The sequence below is a fragment of the Nanorana parkeri genome, unplaced genomic scaffold (genome assembly GCF_000935625.1).
Source record: "Nanorana parkeri isolate BGI_ZX_2015 unplaced genomic scaffold, ASM93562v1 scaffold910, whole genome shotgun sequence".
Lineage (NCBI taxonomy): Eukaryota > Metazoa > Chordata > Amphibia > Anura > Dicroglossidae > Nanorana > Nanorana parkeri.
The window spans coordinates 631906-654086 of NW_017307178.1; the positions used below are offsets into that span (position 1 = coordinate 631906).

A 22181-nucleotide genomic window follows, 5' to 3' on the forward strand; every position below is an offset into this window, starting at 1 on the left:
TATATATATAATTTATATCCACATGCATATAGGGGTGTGGAATTTTTTTTTTTTAAGTACTTATCCAAGGACTGAAGCGTTGGCCTAATCTACTTGTCCCTCATAACAATCTACTTGTCCTGATACAAAAAATTATTTTAACCACAACCATATTTAGCAGTGCTAAGAAGTGCTTCTCATTGGCCAGCGCCGTCAGGTGACCGCACTGACCAATGAGTATTTGCAATTTGCGGGCGAAATTCAGAACACAGGGCTGCACTGGACTGCAGTATGGGGTACAGATAGTGCCCCCGTACTGGTGGATGGGAAGGACCGTTCGCCAAAAGGAGAGTATAGCAGGGACAGAGAGGGGGCCAGATTTGTGCAGGTAATTCCATTTTCCTAAATTACTTGGGAAAAAATATTTACCCTTTAGGGCTTGTGATTTCAATTAGGCTACATCTGCGTGGCAATCGTTGAGAAAAGGTACATGTACCTTCTTTTACGACACGCACAGCGTGGTTTTTTTCAACCGCGATTGTACGGGCGGTATCGCGGCGGGAAAACCCTGCGATCTGCCTGGCGCGACTGGGGTGCTACACATTGACTTTGGCTGTACTATTCTTTCTTATAATGCAAGTCTATGAGTAGACAGCTAATTGCAAACAGTGCATGTCTAACTTATTTCAACAGCTTTTAAGCAGAAAGCACAATTATAGCACTGCACCACTAACAGCATCATGTAGCACCTAATCAATAATTCTCTATTTTTTTTTTTTAATATAATCAACAAAAACATTAAAGAGCAAGCAAGTACAAATGTGAAAGTCCTGTCAAAAAAAATAGAGACTCAAAATATACACTCACTGAAGATATGCTATACAAACTTTTGGGAATAATGGAAGGTGTTAGTTTAGAATTAAGTTGTTGTAGAATTACACAGGTCTTTTCATATGCAGACAGAGCTATGTCTTACCGTGGCCTTGTCTAGGGATGTGTCCATAATACCGCCTGATCCATACTTTGCATTCAGTTGAGCAATAATGGCAGCCTGGACTGCAGGATCTCTGGACTGTAAAAAGTGAACTATATATTAGAATGTCTTCACACATTTGCAGAAGTTGAAGCACAGAAAATATATGACATAACACATTCAAAGAGGCATGCAATGTTTGACGTTGTTGCAAGTGAGCAGTAAACCGAATGGGAAAAGTCATATTATGTAGGAGCACTATCATCAGCATTCACAGGATCCAGTTATTCTGATATTTATGCTGAAAGTCCGCTGTGTTATATCAATGTCATTCTTTTGCAAAAGGATGTACTATAAACAGTTGCAATTTTTTCAGCCAACTGTATTTGAAAATATTCATCACTGCTATAACAATCAATTTTTTAGCATTTTCTGTTATAATAATGTCCTATAATATATTTTCTTTCACTGATGTTCTTAAAAGTTCTACATAAACCAGCTTGTAATTTAAATTTATATGATTAAAGAGTCACCAGTAAGACATTTAAAACAGAACTCTTTACAAATATTTGACATGGAGTCAGGGCGAGTGCCTAGCATTTTCCAATACTATTTCTAGTCTCCAGTTGTCACAAAGCTATAGCTCAACACCAATCGCTTCTGACCTGAAAGAGTAGGGTTGCAGAAGAATTTGTAAAATGTAAAAAGGTGAATTGTATAGAAGGTGTAATTTCATTGCCCAACCCTCGTTCACCCACTCGAGTACAGCTCTCCAAAAATGTACAACCAGGTATAGCAAAATGTAACTAAATAAAACCTAAACTATAATAATACACAATCTATTCTGTTTAAATACTACAGGTCTATAAACATAACAATAACACTTACATTGGACACCATAGTTGGTTTACACTGTCTCCTAGTGAATGGATCCATTTGCTGTTGCTTCATGCTCTGACTTTCAGCCTAGAAGGGAACAAAGCTCTGGGTGAGAAAGTGTTACCTGACTTTTATTTTATTATCTTTACTGCCAACGTGTACAAATATGTGTATATCTTCATATGTTGGATTTCAGAGCTATTATTGTTGCAAGAAATATACAGCATACACTTTGTTGGCTAATAATTACGATCTTCATAGGTTGCGTGACAAGTGTTTGCATGATCTTCCATCCCTGTCTGATGAGGCTTGGGAACCTGCTTTCACATATGATACCTTCAGTTATTGCTGCCAGGGATAAGCTGGTACAATTGAGATTTTTGCATAGAATATTATTCACGCCATCTAGGATGTTTCATTTGGGCAAACGTCCTTCAGCTCCCTGTTCTCGTTGCTCTGTGGCACATGATCTGGAGCTGCCCTGTAATTAGCTCTTATTGGCATGATGTTACTAAACTTGCACCACACATTCATTGCCCAATGTGCTGTATTCTGGGATATGCTGGTGATCTGGATATTCCTTTGCCCTTAAAGACTCTAACCATACGTTTTCTATGCATAAAAACGAATTGTTAGGCACTGGCAAAGTAGTATTCCACGTTTCATGACAAAATGGAAATCCTTGGTAGACTGGACGGTCCTACTTAAGAAGATGACATATAAGGCCAGAGGTTGCCCGACTAAATTCCAAGCCAAATGGTTGGAGCTCTCGATGGTTAACAATCTTGATAGTGTTTAATATTACCAAAAGGTGACCTGTATTGTGTCCAAGAAATATATCCTTTGTATGGCACAGCTGTTGTGTTTGGCTTTTGCTTACCAATATGTGTCTATGGGTGTTAATACAAGATCCTACAGAATATTTTCATGCACTGGTGATATCACCGTTATGGATATATGTGGTCTAGCCATAAGCATGTCTCCCTACAATAGACTGAAGGGGTTACACCACTGTATTCCACAAATAATGTCACCAGTTATATGCAGTTCCATGGTTTTAAAAGCCTAATAATACACAATATAGGGAACAGAGGTCATAATTGGTTGGTATCTGCCAAAATGTGCCCTGATTTCCAGAATGGTATACAGAAGAAATGAACTTATGGAACTCCAAAGGAGATAAAGTGGATATACATATATATACCTTAGGATTTTAAAAAAGCAACCCATGCAGTGGGGCTACCCCCGCACTGCAAGCATTACATGCTCATTTTGTCTAGGAGGCAAAAATAAAGAAATACTCACCCGATCCCTGGTCCCACCTGGCTTCTAAACCGAACCCCACAGCTCTTCTCCCCCGCACTCCGGCGGTCTATGTACCCGTGACGTCATTACATTTAATTCAGGTCTACCACGTACCACAGCCAGAGCGGAGGGGGAGAGAGAAAATACATTATGCACAATTCACTCACCACTAAAGCTTTCTCAGACTCCACTATGTTCCATTCTCTGTTTCTCTGATTAATGTAGCTGAGAAAAAAAAAGAACAAAATAGATAAGTACTGACAACAGGATATCACAAAATTAAATCTCAAACATTACCGCCAGGTATGTCCAGGAATACCTGATGGCAGAAATATTCTTGGTTCGCTGACGGTCCAGAGCCTCGGCCCTTTCCTCCAATTCATTCAGCTCATCTTGAATCTGTTTTGCCCTGTCTTGGTCTCCAGCTTCCTCTGCCATGGCCTACAATAAACATCAATTAGTATCAGTCACTTCCATAAAGTAGGCAGCTGTATTACATATTTCATGGATTTTTATTTCTATACCAGGCTCTGCTTTCATTTCTTTAAATGTTTACAGCTCCAGCCTATTAACTAAAGCTACACTAATTCTAGGAATGTCTGTCATCTGATCTACTGTAGTGGCGTGGGTGTACAGCTTTGAATCCAATTCAGAGAACACAAAATGGACTGATCTAAATTAGTGAATGCTTTTTCTTTTTTTGTTATAGTAAAGCTTAGACATCGTTGTTCAGAGCATACAGAGCTTTGCTCAAGAATTCAAACCACCTTGAGCTTTTTCATACATTTGAGTTTTGGAGCCTAGAATCAAAATTGACTAACCTATGAGTTACACTTCACACAATTTGAGGACACTATTCTTTAATCCCTTTGTGACTGGAGATGTACACTGTACGTCGCGAGACGAAGTGCCCAAATGACTGCTCACGTACACTGTACGTGATCAGGTTTTTGCGGCTCTGTAATGTTGGTAACCACTGAGAATCAGGTCAGACACTCACTTAGCAGAGGTGAAAACTTCAGGGAAAGGGCCACCTAAGGGTAAAGTGGAGAAGGGAATACCTCCAAAGAGTTCCAAAAGCAGAGCCTAAGAATGCACTGAACAAATCCTCTGTGGTGAGAGGCAGCCAGGGACTGGGTAAAATGGGCCACAAAATCTTGGGTGATTGTAGTAGAAACCCCGATTGACAGGGCAGAGGACCCTGGCCCACTCAGTTGAGCTACAGAGGACGAATTATACTCTATGAGCAGAGGATAACAGCATTCCATGTTTGAAGATGTCAGCACCAGCACTGAACAAACATCCCTGGAACAGTTGTTGCAATGTGAAATGGGATAACCCATTGCAAAAGGACTGTCCCCTCTGAAATGTGCCAACTGGGCGGCTCCTGGGGCTTGGCCCGACCGGCTCACTCACAGAGTGAGTTTTCAGAGACAGGGCAAACCCTGGGGCAATGCCAGAGGCTCTGGAACAAAACTACTTATGCAATCGAGGAAGATATTTTTGAAGCTTTGATATTCTGGACTATTTTTGTAGATCGGCGACACAAATTACTTAATCAATCCCTGCTGTCCATTTTTAAAAGTGTACTCAATCTTCTGCACAGGAACTGAACATTCAAGGCATCTCTATCTTACAGAATTTCCACTGGATTTTTACCTTATCTTTCATAAGCTGTGTCTTCTTCATGGCATAATTGGATGGAGCTTTCCGGAATCGTTCCTTCTCCTTTACAATCTACAATGGAAAAATTAAAGAAAATACTGTAACATATGGCATGCATAGAAGGCTATACATTCAGAATAATCAGAAAGATGGAACTTATTAGACCACAAAAAACACATGCAGCAAATTAGGCAAGGTCAATAGTTTAAATTGGCAATGTAGTTTAGCTGAAAAACTGCAGCTGGTGGCACTAACCTGTATAGTACCCCATGTCTTGCCTGTGTGTGGACAGTAGGAAAGGTTAACAGGCAAGAAAAGCTCACAGGATAGCTTGGGGAAACACAGAAGTGTGTGGAAATCACCTAGCTGCTGCTGCACAAAACAGAATGCACCAGATTGTATGCAAGATTTTGATTTGCACATGTCTGTCCAGCCAGCTAGATTTTGGTAAAGCCTCCCTCCAGCAGTGACTGGCGGTATTTTATGCTGTGATAACAGTTTCACAGCCATGTTCTACCTATCCAAGATAAGCTCTTCCCTCATCCCTCCTTCACCAAACAAAGATCCTTCCCTGGTTTGCAAGGCGCTGTGATCCAGACAACGACATGGGGTTATCAGCACTCCACTAGCGCTTTTTATGAACAGTACTCTTCAAAGTCACCAGATTGGGTTAATGCCATCCCACAGATCTCATTGGTATGCAGCTTCTTGCTACTCGGCACCTTTTGTTCCTCTTCAGCCATTTTAAACCCCTTCCTCTTAACAATTACCTGCATTTCCTACAGAAAGGTCATCTTTATGGTGCATAAGAAGTAACACGTGTAAATAACTGCTGTTTGCTACCTAGTACTAACACTTTTTCACTGGAATGTTTTTTTGCAATGTTCCTTTATATTTTCTATTACAAACCATGGCAACAAAGAAGCACTTCTCTTTGGGCCATTTACTACACACTCTCTTCAGCTTAACTCTGTACAGGAGGAATTTAAAAAAAGCTTGAACATGCTCCCCAGGGGGACTATGGCCTAATTCCTGAAAAACCGCCACCGGTCGGTAACCGGCTACTAAGCCACATCTTATCTGCAGTCGAAGAGACAGGTCACCTTTACATTGCATTAAACCATGTCATGAACGCTGGAATGCTCCCTTGACCACAAAAATACGCCAGCCACAGATAGAGCATGCCACACAGGATAATCCTGAGATTAATAACTTCCTCTAAAAAAAAATAAAAAAAAATCATACTTTGCAACAAGCTGGCTCCTACACATAGTGCTGAGCTTCTAGGTGCTGCAGGGGAGAAACATGAGGGTAGGGTAGTAAAAGGCTCAGACTGCATCGCCACTCTTTGCCCATTCACAAAAGGCCTTGTATTTTTCTCACAGAATACAAGACTAGAGGAAAGGGCGAGGATGCAACGTCTCTCGTCCAGCAATCACAGAACTCCTTGTATTCTTTGAGACTGTGTTCCCTAAAGACTCATATCACCAGGGAAGCCTATCCCACCTCAACCTAACCATTGAACCATCACGTTCTCAAACAATTCATCCCCACACAGCTACCTCCTCATGTATCACAGGCCCCTCCATTTTAGATTGTAAGCACTCACGGGCAGGGCCCTCCTTACCATCTTGTCTTGAATTGTATTGTGATTGTAATGTCTTCCTTATATTGTAAAGCGCTGCGCAAACTGTTGGCGCTATATAAATCCTGTATAATAATAATAATGTGTAGATACGGTTTCTTTAACCCCTTCATGACCGAGGCCTTTTTTCATTGTTTGTTTACATGTTATAATCCAGATTTTACCGGCCCGTAGAAGCGATCTGGCGGCTCACGCTTCTACTGTAAAGCAGACAGTCGGCTTTACAAGTTTAAACAGAGTCCCGGCGGCTTTCTGTTTAAAACCGGGCCCGATGCCAGTGACGTACACTGTACAACACTGGTTATGAAGGGGTTAAGTGGAATAGTTTGTCATGGTCAGATGCCAAAAGTGCTAGTCATAGGGCTTTCGATTGACTATTACTAATAGCATTATCTAAACATCCATAAATATATTTTTGTCACACAGTTCTTATCATGGCAGTTGGCCATACTTTATCTAGAAATGAAGGAAAGTCACCCGAGGTCATCACGCTTCTATTTCCAGTGCTAAAGTCCACCACTTGGCATATGCAGCTACTCCTGTTCCCAGTAAGGAGGAGGCTGCTGTCCAAGAAACAAGGTAAAAATCACCAACTATGAGACAGCAGGGAAGGGGGACACACACCTGAGAGAAGCCTTACCTTACCTTTTGGGAGAAAGTTACCATAGGTATACTGTAAAATGACCAATTAATTTCTCATTTAAAAAAAATTAAATTAGTGAGTGCTTCCTAATGACAGCTACAAACAGGTTCAGAAAAACGTACAATCAAAATGTATTTTTGCAATTCTGCATTGCAGTTATTCACCCACACTCTAGTAGAGTATTTCTATAATTCGTAAGTCACAAATAAATGCCATCAGATACAATTTCTAAATAAAATATTTCAGCAACTTAATATATAATATTAACCAGGGTAGTCGTAAAAAATTGCAAAATACGTTCTCACTTACGTCTTCAATGTCCTGGTCATTGAATTTATGATTCATTGCCTCTTTAATTGTCACCTCTTTTTTGTTGACCTCATCTAATGTTGGAAGCTGCATGCTAGCTGAAAACATCTACAAAGTAAAAACAAATATTTCATTTATTAACAGATTGAAATGGACAATTAAAGCCTCTCAGGATACCTAAAAAGGATGATGGACTCTAAAAGTTAAGGGGTATAAAAACAAAATAGTAGGCATTATACATGCTTTAGGTTTGATGGTGCACTGTTTTTGTGGTTGATCTTTTGCATAAATGGTAAATATCAACTATTTATAGCTACAGGTTTGTAGCAACTCAGCAACAGAGTACATAGATAAAGAAAGGCCTGAAGGGTCAATGTGTACTTGAATGTGTATTTATAGAAGCTTGAGCGTGTTTTGACAGTCTTGTAAGCCGTACAAAACCCACTTTGTGTCGCGGAGCACAATTTTAGCAGAAAATGATTAAAGAATAAGACTATACTGTGTCTTCAGTTCTTAGTCAGCTCATCTTGAAAATGCAGTTCAGATTTGTCACCTGTCCTCGGGAAAGAGGTCCTTTAACTAAAAACGGTTCAGCAAACGGCAACAAAATTAAGGGGGCTGGAGGACCTCAGCTAGATGGAAAGATTACAAAGATAACACTTATTCATTTCAGAGAAGAGAAGAAGTTTAAGAGGGGATAAAATCACAATCCAAATATACCTGAGGTGATCATGTAACTGAGGCCATAATTTGAGGCTGAGCAAGATGAGATTAATTTGTGGAAGGGGTTCTTTACTGACAGAGGCCTGAAAACGTGGATCTCTCTCCCCAAGGTAGTGGTATTAGCAGAAAGTGTTAGTAAATTAAAACACTTTTGGATGTCTTCCTCAGAAAGCATAACACAAGGCTATTGGAACTCTTAAGTGCGTGTATTTCTAAAACAAAAATCACAGGGCCCTTTGTGAATGGTCTGATCATTTTTTTCTCTTTTCAGGTCGAATGTATTGTTATGTAATACTGCATTGTGGCTACTAGATGGCACTATTGAGCTATTTATTTCCTATGCTCCTCAGCTCCATCTAGTGGCCATAAGAATGTTCCTTTCATCCTTATCTGCACAAAACAAAAAGTTCATAGATATTCACAAGACGAAGGGCCCTGTAAATTTGTTATCAATAGACCCCCGAGTGACTCAAACTTACACACACATTTGATGAACCAGATGTGTATTTTTCAACCTCATCAACTATGTAACTATATGTAGGTTTAAAGAGAACTATGGGGCAACCTTTTTTGGCCATAGTTCTCTTCAGGGTCACAGGAGGACATATACTAATGTCCTCTGGTGACCCAAAACAAGCAACAGAAAAACCTGGTTATCAAAAGGTATTGATGAAAACTACCATTTAACAAAACACTGGAAAATAAAATAAAAAGTACATCATGAGTGGGGTGTATAAACATTTTGAATACATCAAGCAATCACATTACATTCGGGGTAAATCACACAAATGTATTACAATTTAGAATCCATATCTCAAAGAAAAGAGATTTATCCAAGATGAGAGACCTGTGCATGTGTGCGTGTGTAAATATATACCTTGTGATGACTTTCAACTAAAGACAAGCATCAGGAGAGCTATCTTCACTCTGACCTTGTGGCAATGGGATATTAGAAATAAGCATCGACTTGTAGAATGCACATTTGTGTTGATACTCTTAGGCACTACCAAAAGGAAGATTCATGTAGATGCTTGTGGTTATCACTTTATAAAAAATATACTTACAGCTTCTTTCCATTTCATAAATTCACTCTCTGTAAATTCTTGATTCGAGACAAACTCCAAGCGAAATACCCTCTGGTCACTGCCGTGTCTGCATCAAAAGAACTGATGTTATTGTACACTATCAGGGCCTTATACAGCAAATCTGCTAACCCAGAGTCCATCATGCAAGACATCAGAAACATAAAAGGTACAAAAATGAGGTAAAGAAACATGAGGTAAAAAATGCTGCGTTACCTTAACTGAAGGCCTTTATTTGTTCTTGTACTACCCAGTTGATAAACTTTTCCTGTTTCTACAACACCAGTGATCTCTGCTACCTGCAAAGGGGAAAGCCATAAATATTTCAACAGGCTCACACAGTAAAACAAAATATCTGGTATCTTATAAAAATACACAAAATATATCTTCTGATAAGACTGCATTAAACACAGATAAGAATTGATAACTGAAAAAAATATAAACCGCCATTTTAGTTGCAATACTTTGAAAACAAAACTGGCTAATTTGGATACTTCAGGGTTAGGGTAAATGACAGTGGTCATAAAAATCTCAAAACTGAAAAATGGAGGCTGAGCAAGCAAGCAAGCTGTCGCCGCCCACACCGCTCTCCTGATCTGTGACAGGAGGTTGAGCGGTGCGGGGAGGAGAGACGCCGGCCGCTTACAGCGCTCTCCTCCTGTAGTGCTTGGCCTCCTCTGACAGTTTCTCTCCTCCCCGCTAGGACACAGAGCAGCGCCCAGCGAGGAGGAGAGATAGAACAGATGCACCGCTATATCGGCCAGAAAATTGCACTTTCTGCATTTTGCTAAAAGTGCCATTTTCGGACAATATATCGGTGCATCCCTATGTAGAACCTCAATAAATTTAGATGGAAAAACATTTTACGTATATGTGAGGGCTAAACATTTACACTAAACACGAAATCTTTAGTTGTGCATGGAGTAGGAGGGTTAGACCCTCAGAATGTTTTATTTCTTTGTTCTTTGTGTCCCTGCTGCAAAGAGTCACTCCCCTATTTGTCCTGATTATCAATGCCACCAACCAAGACCGTAAATGAAATCCAAAATTTTAGAGCTGTCACCAGGGCATGAAGTGAAATCATCCAATGGGAGCAAATGTCCTCAACTTAAGGAGATTTCCTCTTGTTACCTATTGTGACGTGAGGACAGAATAAGCAGGGACCCAAGGACCTACTATATTGTGAATCACAAAGCTCCTCAGGTTTAAAGTATACCCAAAGCCACAGCTGTTTTTTTTATTTGTATAGGAGAAGGGAAAGGTTAAAGCTGCTGTCAGTTTTTTTTGTTTGACATCCGTGTCTCATTAAGACATTTCTATTCACTTCCTGTCCTGTATAGGCAGCAGGAAGTGAATATCTTTAAACTGTGAAGAAAATCCCCGCTTAGTCATAGAACAAGTGTCCCCATTGGAAGATTCCTCTATTCCTATTCTGGTGGCAACTCAAAATTTTGGATTTACCCTTACTTTTATTCTTTGTGAGACTGGGGATGAGGGGAGGGAGACAGCAATAAAAACCTGTCCGTGGTTCTAACCACTCAGCACTCTATCCGAATCTTAAACGTTTCACTTTTAGTTATACTTTAATAAACATGTCTTTAAAGATTTCAGCAAAGGTCTTGGTTGTTAGATTGAACAAAATGAAAGCAGATTTGAAGTGTATTTCCACTTTTGCAGCTAAATTGGGACAAAACATCTACTTTAGAAATTGCTTAATGACACTTAAAAAAGTAAGCAACATTTTTAAAGTGCCATTAAGTGCTTTAGAATTCTGCCTAGCACCCCCCACATTTCACATAATGTTAATTTGGCGGGAAGTTAGGTTTACTCGAATTAGCTCGGTCTACACTGTGTTGGCAGATCTCATCAGTTGTAAACGAGATTTGAACACTGTCTGACCCAACAAAGGGTCAAAGCCGTAGAAGCATTGTATGTTAATGAGGGGAAGTTCAGCCTGACCCCCAGTTTGTCCCGCTACTTTCACACTGCTCAGAGTAGACTGGAATCTAAACCAAGGCCTTCACCAAAGAAATATATTTGTAAAAATTATTTTTAGGTATGCTGCGTGAATAGGAACATAAACATATGGTTTTTACATATTTGACTGTAAAAGTTGAACAACATTTTAAACTTTCGTCTCCTGCCGTGTGGTTTTGAACAACTCCATTTCAATTAAACTGAATGGCAACCTGTAGGTCAATGCACACAAAACACAGCATGAAGGACATGATCTCAATGCACTGCAAAAAAACACACTGGTGGGAATAGACTGTTTAAAAAAAAAAAATCAATATGCTGTTCTCTATTAATGTCGCTTGCACTGAAACATACAGCAAGTTGTATAATGCATTTAGAAACAATTAGCCCTAAAGCATGAACAACTGGTTATTTATGGTACCGGCATAGCATCTAATAGAGGAAAAAGCCGTACCTGTAGAAAGTGTATTCAAATCTTGTTTTGGCTTTTAATTTATGAAGAGGGCAAATTTCTGTTAATAGAACCTATGGCTCCTTCTAGCATCCACATCTTCTAAGTGCCACATTATTCAAAGGCATGTGCAAGCGTTGACAGCTCTACCTCATTTATGACATTAATAGAGCTCTTAGCTAATTAATACATATCTCCCCAGACACAAAAGGACCTTAACATTGGGCAATCTTGAAGAGCAGGTCCCAATCTGATAATCTTATTTCTCTTGTAAATCTCTACCAGTATCACATTACATCTATATTCTAAAAAGAATTTATCTCTTATATTCACCACAAGACACAGCTGGGATTTTGAATCTCTAACCATTGGGTTACAGCGTTATATTCAGGAGTAGGGCACAAGGCAAAAGAACAAAAGCAAAGCCTAGGTAAGCCCCTGATAGTGGCCAAACATTGGCTTCACCCATATATACAAGCAGAATTGGAGCTGTTAGTGGAGTATGAGCTGAGCCAGCCGGCATGATGGGGTAGGCCTGCCCCTGCCGCCCAAATCTACCCCACCTTGTCAAGAATCAGACATGTTGAAGCCTGAAGGTGGTAATGCAATGTAGCTCAGGGTATGAGGAAAGGCCTCAGGTACTCACAAACACAACCACCGTTAAGGTGCCCATACACTGTACGATTCTCGTACGAGAATCGCAGGAAATCACACGACCGTACGAGAATCGGACAGTGTATGGAAGGCGTGCGACCGTTTCTACTGTACGGTCGCACGTCTTCCGTCGAACAAGCAGGCTTGAAAACCCGCCGAGAATCGTACGATTCTCGTCGGGTTAGTGGCCTGCTTGTTCGACAACTGCCGAACGGGCCGGTGTGCGCACGCGCACACTGCCCGTTTGCAGTGATCGGAAGCCCGCCCCTCACTGCGGTCATCGGAAGCCCGGCCCTCAGGGGAGCGGGCTTTCGATGATCGCAAGTACGATCTGCCCGTCCAAGATGGGCAGATCGTACGAGCTTTCAATGCGCTTACGACCATCGTAAGACAAAGGTCTTGCGATGGTCGTAAGGTGTATGGGCACCTTTAGCGGATGTAAAGTCAGATGGCTGGTGGTGGCCAAGTCACTGTAGGGGGGCAGCAGGAACAGACCGAGGACTGTTGGTCCACGTGGCTCTTGAAAGCAGGAGCAGCAATGGTAAGACCATTCCTCAATGCAGACTGACAAGAAAGAGTGCAGAGCGCACATGACACTCCATACAGCCGATGACATCAGCGCTCGATTCATCAGTGTTAATCTCTTCTGTGGTAACCAACATAACAAGGGAATTTAAATGTGCTGATGTTCCAAATAATGAGGAAGCTCCTGTTGCTTGGCCTGATCGGACTACTCGCAAAGTGAGTCTTCAGATACAAGGCACGCTCTAAGGCCATGCCAGTGGCTCTGAACCTAAAAAGTTCCCTACAGCTAACCTGTTACCAGAACGGGTATGGGAAGCACCTTAAGCAGAACTCCATGCCCAAATGTCACTTCCAGGCTAGCCCCGCAACATCCAGTTTAGTGGGGTCCGGCACTCAAAAGCTAGGCTAGGGAAAGGCGGATCCAGACTGCTGACAAGCAGAGACCAGTTTAAGCAGCGGTGAATGAGGAGAGTCTTTGCTGAAGAGAGAAAATGCTAACCAAAAAATTGGTTAGAGCTGAAGAAACGACATCAATTCAGCATAAAAAACTGAGACATGCTGGGAACAGATAAAAGGTTATTATCCAGGGCTGGCCTACAAATTGTTTTGTTTGCCAGTGTTCAAATCCTCCTACAGGCAGCAGTATAACCCAACAGTAATGACTTCCTGTGTCCTTCAATATGCCAGAAAGAAAACTTTAAATCCTGCTTCTTAATCCCACCTTGAAGGTTCAGCAGCACAATGATGAAGTCCATCCCTCCACATAGGAATTATTCCTACTGACAGACTGGCAGCACTTCGAAAAGCAAAAGAACTGTGATTTTACATTCCTGACCTTACCCTTTCCAAGTACACGAAGCCAATATAAAGAGAAACGCAGGTATTTAAACTAGCTCAATTTAACCAGTTGACATCCGCGGTGTTAAACCCCCTTCCCATCCAGGCCATTTTTCAGTATTCAGCGCTGTGGTACTTTGACTGACATTTATTGCGTCATGCAGCGCTGTACTGAAATTAATTTTATACCCTTTTTTGGGGACACACTTACAAAGCAACCAGACACCGTTTTAGCAAAGAATGGCATGTGACACCATCGCTCCAGCTTATGTCGTGATAATCTGACTTTATTAAGTTCTTCAGGCAAAGAAACCGGCAAAGACTTTGGAGGAATTTCTTCTTTTCTGACATGAAATAAAACATACAGAAACATCACATTTTTAATTTAGGTAAAAATGCCAGCATAACTTTACAATTATCACTACTTTATAAACCACATTAGTGACAAAACTAGACATCTATTGTAAGCCAGGCTATTGTGTATTGCACATTTATGACCCCCTAAGCTTACGATTCAGCCAACTGGGGCAGCTTTGCAAAGATCTGATACATTTTTCATTGTAGTGGAGACATAGTCACTTAAACACATACAAATAAGAGGTCAAAAGCAAGATTCATACTGTTGCAGTGCTACTTTAGAGACCGAGTCAAGCTACAATCTTAACAAATCTGCCTACAACCGGTCCATTGCCGATAGTCCTCTCAGCTTTGTTCTTATGCACTGTAAAGACATTCTCCATTAACTTGGAGACATGTATAAAACATACTGCTGACATATAATACAATGAAAAAAATCTACTCTTACTCTTCTTCTTCATCGGACGAGGAAGAGGATCTGGACGAACGATCACTTTTCTCACTAGACTTTTCATCTTCCTCTTCCTCCTCATCATCAGAATAGACTTCACTTGTCTTCAAAGGCTGCTTTCGTGCAATTAGTTCAGCTAACACACAAAACAGGTAAAGGACAGTTTAAAAAAGCAATTATCATTTTTACATTGTAATTCGTATGAAAGGCAACACAAGTACATAAGAAATTATGCTAATTCCTTTAGCAACAAATGGTGTAACAATCCCCCCTATCCAAAAAAAGTATCACTACACATGAACATATGAATGAAGGTCCTGAGTGGGTTACAGGTAAAACAATTTTCTCCTTAAACCTGACAATTTTCAATACTAATAGAACATTGGGTCAAAAAGAAAAATATTTTAGGTATAGATTTTTTTTACACTGGTCCCATGGGCACAATTGTTTATATATCTCTAATGCCCATCATAAAAAGGAGTTTCGATAAACTGATGGAGAAGCCCTTGCTTTAGCAGGTAATAAGATGCAATTTTAGATGAAAATAAAGTCAGGATCTATGCTTTGATCAGGTTTGTCTAAAGCATAATTATAAATAAAAGAAAACAGGAATTGAAAAGGGAATTACAAATTTAACCAAAAGTACATTTATAGTTGGAAATATACAAATATATAATTTTCCTATACCAGTCTTGTTCTTCCTCTTCTCTCTCTCTGCTCGTAACTCTTCCATTGCTTGGGATTTCTTGTCCAATTTTTCATCTCTTTTTGACCGTCTCTCTTTGTTATGTGATGTGACCTAAAAAAAAAAAAATTATGTGAAAATGTTGGCATAATTTCCTAGAAAACATTTCCTCAGCTATCCCTATTTGAATTTAGCAATCCATTTAACGAGGATTCCTGTTCATTCATAAAAGGGGATGCAGAAAAAGAGATTGAGGACCCTGTGTCCTCAATCTCTTTTTCTGTTTTAAAAAGGGAAATATCCGGAGTCTTTGTAAACCACTAATATTTTACCGAAACTGTCAAGTTAAAAAAATTAAAATATTTAACATAAATAAGTAAATAAAAAGAAGATATCATTTAAAAAAAAAGTTTAGAAAAATATATATAAAAACAAAAGAAAAAAAAGTTAAAAAAAAGGTTAGAAACTTTTTTTTCGGTTTTGGCTGACATTCTTTTAATTTTCGGTTTAAAAATTCAATTTTCGGAGCACCTCTAGTAGTTATGTTAGTTGCCAAATTCAATTGTTTCCAGAGAGATTACATATCTGTGTGAACTGGTGATATAATTTTCAAAAAAACAGAAATGTATAGTTTCCTACCTTAAAGCTTCCCAATTATATATTTGATAGGGCCAGATAATAAACTGAAGAACTTTCCCTTAGACCCCTAAAGACTAACCACCACCAAGAATGCCTTCAGATTCCAAGAAAAAGTATGGAATTGGATGATCACCCAGAAGATGCAAGTCACCCATACAGAGGATATACTTCATGCAAAAACACCTAAGCCTGACAGAATGTAAACCCATGCAACAACCTTCTGAGAGCAATTACCTGTGCTTGGGCTTCCAGAATCTGTGTTTGTTTCTTCTTTTCCTGATCATCATCAAGCTTTCTCTTCTTAGATTTCTTCTCTTTCTTCTTTGCTGATTTTAGTTTTTGCTTTATCTCAAACCTAAAAGGAAAAAGATGACAAGCACAATGAAAATTTATATTACAGTTAAACACAAGGGTGTAGTTATTAGAGGACCAGTGCACCCAAAGTGATAATTCAGTTACCTAGAAGGTTCTTGTCCATCATGTGTGGACTTAAAGTAAACCTGTGCTTTGCTAATTCCCCCATACCCAGTGCCACATACTCACCTTTCCTTTGCTCCTGCTTACAAAAACCCTTTGGGAGCCTACACATGATAACATTAGTGCCTGGTGACTGGCCTGCCATTGTTGCATGGAGGGAGTCGCATGCTCCTTTATACCTTGAGGGCCTGTTCACACGACGTCCGTTTTGTGTGCTGACCTGATCCGTACGCTCCTGCACTCAAAATGCATCCCAATGTATCCCTATGTGTTTTATGGGCTACAGTTCTCACGTGCGCAGTCCGTTCAGGTTACGACAGAAAAATACTGCATGTCACATTTTGTACGGTCAGGAAACGCAAACGCGTCAAAAACGCATCCAAAACGCACTGCACTGCAGCTAACTTACTAACAGCCCCACTCCAGCAAAAAACGGAACTGGAACGCATGAAAAACGCGGCCAAAACGCACTGCATCAGTAGCACCGCGTCTGCAGATCCGGACCTGATCAGGACCTGAAACTCATGTGAACAGGCCCTCAAACACCAAGAAGGAGATTTATCAAAACTGGAGCAGACAAAATCCAGACCAGTTGTGCATGGCCTGCAGGGCACCTCTCTAGGGTACTCAAATGCTCAAAAGTTGCCTGTCAAAGCTAGGAGGCAGAAAGGGTTTGATCCAGGGATCCCAAATTTTATTAAAAGCAGACCTGCAATCTAATAGGGTAGCTGACATCTTTTCAAATATCATAACTTCCTTAAACCTGTTATCACCTCATGAAAGTTCAGGGTTTCAGACTTCCGGGTATGGTTTGTTTAGTAGCTGTAAAAGTATGTAATTTGAAGTGGTGCGAAGATGCATGCTTTTACTGGATTTTTAAATGAAAAAAAAAAAAAAGCAAATGATTAAAAGCTTGGGTAACCCGCATTGCAAAGGTTAATACAATTTTTTTTTCCTGGAGGTCTTCTTTAAGGATGAAGATTAAGCAGCGTGGTGAATATCCCTAGTGTGAGAGAAAGCTTCACAATCTGGTAGTGAGATAGGCTTCCTGGGCATGTATGGAGGCCAGGAAGTCATCCTGGTAGAGGGAGAAAACCAACGAGAGGGTAGCTGTTAAAAGGATGCCCCCTTATTTGCAGGAGAGCTGGAATCAGAACAATCACCTTGGCCTTAAAGCAAGCTGCACAAATTTGCTGTAAATCTCTCCTACAGCAATGCACATAAAATGGCGATAGCCAGGGAGTACGGGGATGTGAGATAGACAGCCAGCAGCTACGGCAGAAGAGGTCAGAGTTCGCAGTGAAGGAGGAGGTGGGGCCTGCCTAAGAGCAACCCCGCCTCCTCTTACATCACTGGCCAGCGACCTAAGAGCAGGTGGGGCCAGTGATGTAAGAGGAGGAGGGGCCCGGGGGACGGAAGAGTAGGCGGGGCCTGGCAACCACGGAGGCGGACAGCGCTGACAGGTAAGAGGTGTGCAGCTCATTTGAGACCCTGCAGAGCCCACTATAGAGAGTCTATGGTGGGCTCTGCAGGGTCACTCTCAGGTGGGCTGTTTGGTATATCAGGTGGGCTCTGCAAGTGGCATAACTAGCAATCACGGGGCCCCATACAAAATTTTGCTATGGGGCCCTATGATTTCTAGTTACGCCCCTGCACAAAAGCAATGACAACTTTTAAGTCAGAGAGTAAACAACTTCCTCCATTCTTGGGAAAGGTAAACAAGTTCAGATAAAGATGCCCTTGGACCATTCCCAATAGCTTAACCTGACCCTCCTGTGACACCAAGCCTTCTATGGCTCGAAAGAGGTATGCAGAACACTATAAGACATACCGGAGCCAAAAGTCTGCAAAGGCTAACAGATATTCCCCCACCCTGAGATCTGCAGGTTGGGGGCAAACCTTAAAAGATAGTACGACTTTTCTGCAGGTTCTGAAGTCTTGGATCGCCAAGGTTGCATGCAGCCAGTCGAGATGGATCCCAGCCACATTGCTTTGATTTCTATAAGTCCACAGCTGCTGCATTGCATTAGGAAGGTGTCCCAACTTCAACATTTCAACGACAGCCTGCATGAGACATCTGAAAATGTCTCTTTTTATTGCAATGTTAGGAGAGATATTTTGCTTCAGAGACATGTGCTGCATAAAGCACATCTTCTGGCTCAGTAGAGTTCAGACAATCCAAGTTTGAGTTAAACAGGGAATCAGGAAAAAGGAAGGGGGTACTGCCTGTAACCCAGCCATTCAGACAAGGAGTGAGCAAGTCAAGACAAGAAAGCCTTTCAGAGAAGACCTCAACAAAAACGTAGCTAGGCACAGCACACCTGAAGACTCCAAGGAGGCTTCTGATGCAGCCTTAGAAGGGGGTAGCTCTGAAGAGGACCTGCAGGCATCACAGCAAGTCTGCCACTCACAAAACACAGATGCTGCAAGCAAAAAAACAAACTTAGGGGCAGTAAAAGCAGTGAAGCACAGCCACTTACCACAATAGCAAGTTTTCAGAGCTGGCCTGGGAATTGGTTCTAAATCCTGGCAAGATTTGTTGCAGTGAATTCACAGGATCAAGCTTGGCAAGACACAGGGTGAAACAGTGAAAGCAGTGCAACCAGGAAGACACAGTACTTGGTAAAGAGTAGAGAAATTCAGGACATCGAGATCCAACAAGAAGCTACCAGCAACTGCTTGACTGAAGAAATCCACACACAAGAAGTCTTAATCCACCAGAGCTGAAGAGAGATGTACGAATGCCTTAGGACACTAAGCTAAACTGAGTTATACAGCAAGTGTGTTTTCACTTAAAAGAGAACTATGAGGTGAGGGCTTTTCACTCACCTCATAGTTCTAGCCGACCTGTGACAATGAGAACTATGGGGAAAAGCCCTCACCCCATAGTTCTCATTTAATGTCCATAGCTCTTGTGGGTGGTGATATAGCCACATGCATATTAATCAATGGTACTCTATTCCCTCAATCAACAATGGAGGAAACACATTTAAGAAGATAAACTGCTATGTTTAAGGTTTAAGTAGATGTTGGGCTATTTGGTCGGAATGGAGCTACTCTTTTCGGACTCTTAAGCTGTTCTGCTTCCTTTAGTATCTATTTCCTTCTCTTTTTGTCTGTTTTTCCTTTCTTTATGCTCGCACACGTGAGCTGTTTAGTACTTTGATGTTGGACAGAAAGTCTTCCATTTAAATAGATATGGAGGAGATCATAAGAAATGTTTGCTTCAGACATAGGTGGATCCCTATGCCAGATATTCCTCTCAGACTGTTTTTTGTTTTTGCTGATGGGGGATAAATTGGCAAGAATAGGTGGATATATATGTTCTGTTTTACAGAACTATTATATAGTGTGTGTATGGTTTCTAGTGATCCCCTCTTACTACTTGACTATGCTAATGTGGAAGAATCTGAAATGCAATTGCATGCTATACTGATTGTGCATCATGTGCTATTTTATTCTTTTATTCTACTTTGGAAAATTAATAAAATACTTTGAAAGATAAGAAGATAAACTGCCTAAAAACTTACCGTCTCTTGAGAACTTCTCTTTTTTCTATTCGGTTGAAAAGTTCTTGTTCTCTCTCTTTTTCAGTCATCTGTTCAAGTCGAGCCCTGTCTTCCTCATCTCCCATAAGATCATCTCCATATCCATCACAAAACTCCTCCTCTTCAGACGAAGAGTCTGAATCAGAGCTGGATGAAGAACTATTGCTGTCAGAGTCAGAAACTTCACCTGAAAAGGCAAAAGACCATAGTTAGGGTGAAGCTGCTCAAAGCTATAAGAAATTACTTCATAAACATATATGATGTATATAAACACAACACAAAAAAGTAGCACAACTGTAAAAGCAATTTGAAACTGGTTTCTATAGGTAATTCACTTTTACATTTAAATTAACATTTCTCTCCTCGTGGCCCAGGACCATGGAAAAAGAAGCATGCTGGATATTTAGGGTGGTATACTATTGGTGCAGAAAAAGTAGGTATGGGCTGTTTAGACACTACTGGGTCAGTTAGAAACCTGTCCAGATTATTATTGTTTCTCCCTTTAATAAGCAACACTGAAGGAATTGCCAGTGCCACTTTCTTTCTCCACTGACAAAACCCAAACATTCATGAAGCAAATTCAGTTCAGAAACACAGGACATAACTAGTGAGCATATATGTCTGCTCTATCAAAACTATGGGCACCGGAAGCATAGTAGAAGCAAAAACTCTAAAAGTGAATACTGTAAGCAATTATAGCCATTTATCTATTCTACAGAGTTCTTCAGTACCCAGATTAAGTGATGGGTCATGGGACAGTTCAGAGTGTGGAAAGTGACTAAATGTTTGTCTAATGTTAAAATCATGCAGGTATCATACAGATCACACTACGCTTAGAGATTCGGGAACAGGAAAGACGTTTTAACATACTAAAAAAAAAAAAAACACGATTCACAAAGTATCAACAAAAAAATGACGTAGTCCTTTTAAAGCAGAACAGTGCTGCTGAAGGTTCCTCTTCCCGGTTGGGAATCTTCTTTCTTCTCCACTGTCTGGCCACAGATGACATAACTCTTGTGCATGCCCACAGGGGGTTATATTGTCCCACACACAGCTACTCTCCCGGCATCTGTATATTTTATAAATATATATGTACTGATAAAATATTGATAACAGGCAGGAATATAGTAATCCACAACGCTTACTGCTCAGATTCCGCAGTCAGATTCATAATAAAAGGAGGAACCTCCAGGTGCTGGCAAAAGGCTCGCTTCCCCCTTCCAAAGCTCCCCAGAACAAAAGGAAACTCTCTCCTTACATGTTTTGTTCTGGGGAGCTTTGGAAAGTGTATGCAGTTCCATGGATTGAAATACAATTTGGATATATTTGGGAGGAACCATTGAGTGCGGCTCTTCTTGGACAAAAAAAAAAAGGCAGGAATAAAGGTTTTTGCTGAAGAGACATACAGAGTCTCTTGCCATAAAACTCTACCAGCTACCTTTTTTTTTAACTTTAGCTATACTGTAAAAAGTTCACACAAAAAATATCTGTCCTTCAACCAAGCAAAAGATTTAACAAAATAGGCCATACATATATATGACCTCATCTACTAGGGATGCGCCGATACCATTTTTTTGTATTTAGTAGATATTTATATGCACTTCCGCTAGCATGGTGCCAGCTTCCTGGGCAATCAGGAAGTTGAGCAGCGTGTCATTACCCGCCACTTGGCTTCGATTGTCTGAGAAATAGACTCCATGCTGACTGCCCGGGAAGCCACCATCCCAGCCAATCAGGAAGCCGGGCGGCGGGTCATTACTGGCCCAAATACTTGGTATCAGTGCATCCCTAACATCTACCATTAACTGTTTGATAGAACATACTACTCAACGAGGAATTAGGGGTCTTACATACACTGCTCCATAAACAATACCGGTTCTTGGCTATTTGCTATCACAACTCTAAAATGATGAACTGTAAATCATTTTAGCCAGTTCTCTATTTGCAATTTAGGATGTCCGTTTTCCATGTGATTTCACATAGGCATATCATTGAAGTGAAGTGATCCAATTATCATAGGTATGTCCCAGTGCTTCACGCCACACATCCAAGTGATCAATGAATGAACTCTCATTGCATTCTGTTTTTAGATTTTACACAGTGTCCCAACTTTTTCTGGAATTGGGGTTGTAGATATTTGTCCCAAATTACAGTCAAATAAATTTCAGTAAAACAAAGCATTTTACTTACCTTCCTCAGGTGCCGAACTCTCACCAGAACTTTCCTTTCCAGAGCTGCCAGAAGAGGCTCCCTTGTTGGCCAACTTCCTTGTTCCCCCTTTCTTATCCAAACCCTTTCCAGATTTGAGCTTTCTCTTGTTTTTTGCTCCCCCGACAGTCCACTGAAAAAGTTCAAAAGATTAAACACTATTGAGTTA

The 22181-nt window shown here is 40.7% G+C and overlaps 1 protein-coding gene across 1 annotated transcript in view; it reads right to left on the reverse strand.

Moving 5' to 3' along the window:
- Nucleotides 1-22181, reverse strand: part of RTF1 (RTF1 homolog, Paf1/RNA polymerase II complex component) — a 38869-nt gene that overhangs the window by 5407 nt on the left and 11281 nt on the right. The window contains exons 3-17 of the mRNA XM_018566039.1: nt 21995-22145; nt 19787-19991; nt 16020-16134; nt 15143-15254; nt 14453-14591; nt 13837-13991; nt 10786-10880; nt 9420-9601; nt 9186-9273; nt 7399-7506; nt 4796-4873; nt 3456-3577; nt 3304-3361; nt 1841-1918; nt 956-1051 (exon numbers count right to left, since the gene is read on the reverse strand). Coding sequence (XP_018421541.1) covers nt 956-1051; nt 1841-1918; nt 3304-3361; nt 3456-3577; nt 4796-4873; nt 7399-7506; nt 9186-9273; nt 9420-9601; nt 10786-10880; nt 13837-13991; nt 14453-14591; nt 15143-15254; nt 16020-16134; nt 19787-19991; nt 21995-22145 — 1782 coding nt within the window. The remainder of the gene's footprint in view (nt 1-955; nt 1052-1840; nt 1919-3303; nt 3362-3455; nt 3578-4795; nt 4874-7398; nt 7507-9185; nt 9274-9419; nt 9602-10785; nt 10881-13836; nt 13992-14452; nt 14592-15142; nt 15255-16019; nt 16135-19786; nt 19992-21994; nt 22146-22181) is intronic.